General features: G+C 46.8%; 2 protein-coding genes across 2 annotated transcripts; both read left to right on the plus strand.

The window, feature by feature from the left end:
• The first annotated feature begins 3062 nt into the window (after positions 1 to 3062).
• LOC138012976 (uncharacterized) lies at positions 3063 to 3743 on the plus strand. Its single transcript, XM_068859928.1, has one exon. The coding sequence runs from the start codon at positions 3063 to 3065 to the stop codon at positions 3741 to 3743; it is 681 nt and encodes a 226-aa protein (XP_068716029.1).
• Positions 3744 to 3883: 140 nt separating this feature from the next.
• On the plus strand, positions 3884 to 4696 carry LOC138012983 (uncharacterized). The gene has a single exon (XM_068859939.1). The coding sequence runs from the start codon at positions 3884 to 3886 to the stop codon at positions 4694 to 4696; it is 813 nt and encodes a 270-aa protein (XP_068716040.1).
• The last annotated feature ends 296 nt before the right edge of the window (positions 4697 to 4992 follow it).

A 4992-nucleotide genomic window follows, 5' to 3' on the forward strand; every position in this document is an offset into this window, starting at 1 on the left:
ATAGTAGTTTGTCTTCGCCCTTATCTATGTTTTTTTTTATATGCTATTCGACTTAGTACGAGTACCTCGATTTGATTAGTCTCAATTTCTGTCTATTTCGCTTGTTTTATTCATAGTTTAGCTGCTTGTTAGCTTGTCCTCGTTAAACTATGATTGGAATGTGTATTCATCTTACACTTTCGTGATCATTTGTCATCTTGGTAACCCGCAAATATTTAGTAATTAGTTTGTATAATTTCGCATTGTCTTTCAGTTTACGTTCGATTATCGTCAATTAAATCACCAACAATCAGTGTCAACCTGTGATTCCTGACTTTACTCGACTAGTAAAGCATTACCGCTCGCTACGTTCATCGCGACAAGTTGTTTAGTTCGTGACCTTTAGCTCTTCAACAGTCGCCGTGAGCCTGACGCCATATGAAACAGACGGGGATGCTCGTCGTCTCGCTTAGGGGTGTAAATTTTGAATTTTGGTCTCGCTTAGGGTGTTCCGGGCAAGCGCCAATATTTTATGCCACCAAGGTCTCGTTTAGGGTTCAGCGAAGTAACACAGAATTACGCGAAGAGAAACAGAAGACAAATTTCCTTTGAAATTTAACTTTTTAGATAAAAGCATTTGATGATTATGCCTTTTTATCATTAAAACTCATTGCGTGTCGTATTTTTGTGTTTTTAAACGGTCTCTTTTAGGGGTCAAAATTTACTTAAGCCACGCTTAGATTGGTCTCCTTTAGGGGTTAAATCCAAAATTTCCGACGAGCATCCCCGTCTGTTTCATATGGGAGTCCCCCCCCCCCCCCCCCCCCGAATCGGAAAGGGAAAACTCATACCGATAGTTTGACGTAAAAGACCGTGAATTTACAGAGCATAGAATGAGAATTTCCGAACGTATTCAATCTCTTCAGAGAGCATCGTACGCCGAATCCAGATCAAGTGCCTTGAAATCTAGGCGATCTGTCACATCAAAATCTTCCACTCGTAAGTCCTCCCTACGTTGCGTTTCCTTAGCAAGAGCCGACGCCGCTGCGAAAGCCGAGAAAGCAAAAATAGAAATGGAATTTCTTGAAAGGAAGACCGAACTTGAGCGCTTCCGATTAGAAAAGCAGTATGCTCTGGCCAAAGCAGAAGAGGACGACGCACTTAGAGGGATTTTAGATGAAGAATCCAAACCAGTCGTTCAGATTAAAAGGAAAACCACACGAGATGAAAGGTTCAAGTCGTCACCCGACGAGACTACAGTTCCGGAAACCGTCAAAAGTGAAACGAATCGCAAAAGCCCTCCCTTTGTTCCGAAAGCGTCGCCGGAAGCCCTTCGTACACAAACAAGCACTCAGAATCGTGAACAATTTTCAAACACGAATCTGGCCTTAAACCAACTAATCAGTCTTCTAGCTCGGCAAACTGAACTGAGTTCGCTCTTCATTAACCAGCAAAAAACTTTTCATCTTCCCGTCAAAGAGCCGCCAACATTTTCCGGTGATTCTTTTGAATACCCCGCCTTTGTGACAGCATTTGACAGTATCATCGCAGCAAAAGTTTCCGCCGAAAAAGACAAGCTATTCTTTCTCGAAAAGTACACGAGCGGGAAAGCAAACGAAGCGATTAAAGGTTTCTTAGCAACCAACTCTGACACTGCATATACCGAGGCACGAAAGTTACTCGACCAGCGTTTTGGAACCCTGTGGAAGTCTCAGAAGATTACAAGAAAAGGCTTAGAAATTGGCGGCAAATCAACGAAGGCGATAGCAAGGGATTGCGAGAGTTTTCCGATTTCCTAATCCGATGTGAAGAGGCCATGAAATCCATGAAGTCAATGTCTGAGCTAGATTCCACGCAGATTCTACAGTCCATTTCTGCTAAGCTCCCATCGTACTCAGGTGTTAAATGGTGTAGATTCACACACGAAGTACAATCAAAGGATAAAAACTCGTTGGTTTCAAAGACTTTGCGAACTTTGTCAAACAAGAAGCAGAGCTTGCTAACGACGCTATATTTTCACCCGACGTGTTGAAAAGGGAGCGAAAGAAGAACGGCCCTCCCAGAGACAACAACCGACTCTCAAAAACCAAGCCTCAAGGTGGGCCTGATCCCAGCCAGTCGTTCGTTACGTCCGCCAATCTTGCAAAGCGAAGCGAACAGAAACAGCAACCGCCCACAAGAGTACGTCTACCACCCTGCCCCATCTGTGAGAATAAACACTTCATAGCGAAGTGTGCCACTTTCAATAAAGCCACAGCGGACGAAAGGTTTGAAATGTTAAAGAAGTTGCACCTGTGTTTCAGCTGTTTCAAAACCAATCACGTATCATCAGAGTGCAGGTCCAGGTCGACCTGCGATAAATGCAGCAAGCAACACCACACCCTACTGCATGGAACCACACCAAAGCAATCACCAAGTACTGGACCGCCACGAGGTCCCCCAGAACAGCCACAGCCACCCTCCGCCGATGAATCCGCACACTCAAACGCTACTAGCACTGTTAAAAGCTCTGCTGGTGTGTTGAGCTCTGCTACCACGTGCCGGACCGTGCCAGTCGTCCTGTACCACAAAGACAATCCTAGCAACGAAGTCAAAACGTATGCGCTTTTGGACGATGCGAGTGATACAACGTTTATAACGAACAAATTAAAGAGCGAGATCGGCATTGAAGGAGTTAGCACTAGCCTCAACTTAAGCACCATGCATGGTCGTGAAGTTGTCCCAGTATCTCTAGTTGACGGATTGGTCGTTGAGCGCCCCGACAGGCGCGCTAAAGTTGATCTTCCAAAAGCATACGCCAGAGATTCAATTCCATCGAGGAAAGATCAGATTGCCCTAAGGCAATCAAGCCGAGAGAAATTGTGGCTGGAAGAAGCGGAGACCCCTATGCAGTACGAACTCTCCTTGGATGGTGTATAGTTGGACCGGCCAATCCCCCTGATACCCAAACGGACGAAGACAGCGTAGTCACCTGCAACAGGATCGTAGCTAAAGAGATCGGACGTGATACTACTGATAAAGGAATAAACTTCGTGCTAAACGAGCCGACGAAGGAACTCATCAACGTCACTGCAATAGTGAAGATGTTTGAACAGGATTTCGCAGATCACAAAGGCACGCCCGCCAAGAGTCTCTCAATGGACGACCGAAAATTCTTAAAAATAGTCAAAGATGGTATTCACCGAACTGACGATGGTCACTATGAACTCCCTCTTCCACTCAGAGACGAAGCCATAAGCCTCCCAGACAACAAAGAAGTAGCGCTTCGACGACTGAACCAGTTAAAGAAACGATTTGCTAGCGACGAGCAATATCGAGAAGATTATGTTAAATTCATGAACGAAGTGATCAACAAGGGCTACGCCGAAGCAGTACCAGCCGAAAACGCGACCAACAGAGCCAAGAAAAACATATGGTACATACCACATCATGGATTGTATCATCCAAAGAAGAAGACGTTTAGAGCCGTTTTCGATTGCGCCGCGACTTACCAGAATCAGTCTCTGAACAAAAACCTGTTACAAGGACCAGACCTGACGAACAACCTGGTGGGAGTGCTGACAAGATTTCGTCAGGAGCCAGTCGCCTTCTGCTGCGACATTGAAGGCATGTTTCATCAGGTGCGAGTCAACGAAGAACACAGGGACTTGCTGCGTTTTCTCTGGTGGCCGAACGGCGATACAGCGAAAGAACCACAACAGTACAGGATGACAGTCCACCTATTTGGAGCCACATCCTCCCTGGCTGTGCAAATTTTGCGCTAAAATCTACGGCTGACGACCACGAAGCTGAATTTGGTGTGACTGCCGCGAACTTTCTGAGAAATGACTTCTACTTGGAGGACGGTTTAAAGTCCGTAGGCACAGTCCAAGAAGCAGTCAAACTCATTAAGAACACAAAGGTGATGTGCGACAAAGGCGGTTTCAATCTACACAAGTTTGTGTCAAATAGTAAAGAGGTGTTAAAGGAAATTCCAGGGTCCGACAGAGCAGATGGCGCAAGGGATATAGACCTGGACCTCGACTCACTTCCCCTGAGAACGTACGCTCGGAGTTCAGTGGTGCGTCGAGACGGACTGTTTTCAGTTCCGATCGTTCTCCAGGACAAACCGTGTACCAGGCGAGGCATCTTATCCACCATCAGTTCCATCTTCGATCCTCTGGGTTTTGTTTCCCCACTCCTCCTACAAGGCAAGTCCATCCTACAGGAGCTGTATCGACAGGACTTAAACTGGGACGATCCCATCCCCGACGAAATCAAAGCCAAGTGGCAAAGATGGCGAACAGAACTGATGCAGCTGGAGAGCATATCGATCCCGCGGTGTTTCAAACCCGATAACGTTGATCGTGTGATCAGAAAGGAGTTGCATCATTTCTCAGATGCAAGCATGGAGGGTTACGGACAGTGTAGCTATTTGCGTCTTGTGAACGAAGACGGACGCATTCACTGCGCCTTCGTAATGGGCAAGTCCAGAGTGGCCCCCCTTAAGCCGGTGACTATACCTCGCCTAGAGCTAACTGCAGCCGTGTGCTCCGTCAGGGTAAGCGAGCAGATTCACCGAGAGCTCGATTACCCAGTCGATCAAAACTTCTTCTGGACCGATAGTAAAGTGGTTCTGGGCTACATCGGCAACGAAAGCAGGCGTTTCCACGTATTCGTATCGAACCGAGTCCAAGAGATTCAAGGCAGCACCAGCGCACTCAGTGGAAGCACGTGACGAAGCGTCTCGTGGAATGAAAGTGCGAGAGCTGCAAGATTCCCGATGGCTCCTTGGACCAACATTCTTATGAAAGAAGGAGAACGAGTGGTCAAACTGCGACAAGGTTGACCACAGCCACGACGTCCGACCTGATGACCCAGAAGTTAAAAGGTCAGCGGCAATGGCAACAAGAACCACGGAAACACGCTACCCTGACATCTCTAAAAGGGTAGAGGGATTCTCTGATTGGTTCAGAGCAAAGCGCGCAGTAGCGATCTGCATCAAGTACGTGAAAAAGTTGAAAAATCGAGTAA

This window comes from Montipora foliosa, chromosome 1 (assembly GCF_036669935.1).
Source record: "Montipora foliosa isolate CH-2021 chromosome 1, ASM3666993v2, whole genome shotgun sequence".
Taxonomy (NCBI): Eukaryota; Metazoa; Cnidaria; class Anthozoa; order Scleractinia; family Acroporidae; genus Montipora; species Montipora foliosa.

Bases quoted from the DNA above. Each gene is read 5' to 3' on its own strand.
- LOC138012983 (XM_068859939.1), top strand. From the start codon at position 3,884: ATGTGCGACAAAGGCGGTTTCAATCTACACAAGTTTGTGTCAAATAGT.
- LOC138012976 (XM_068859928.1), top strand. From the start codon at position 3,063: ATGTTTGAACAGGATTTCGCAGATCACAAAGGCACGCCCGCCAAGAGT.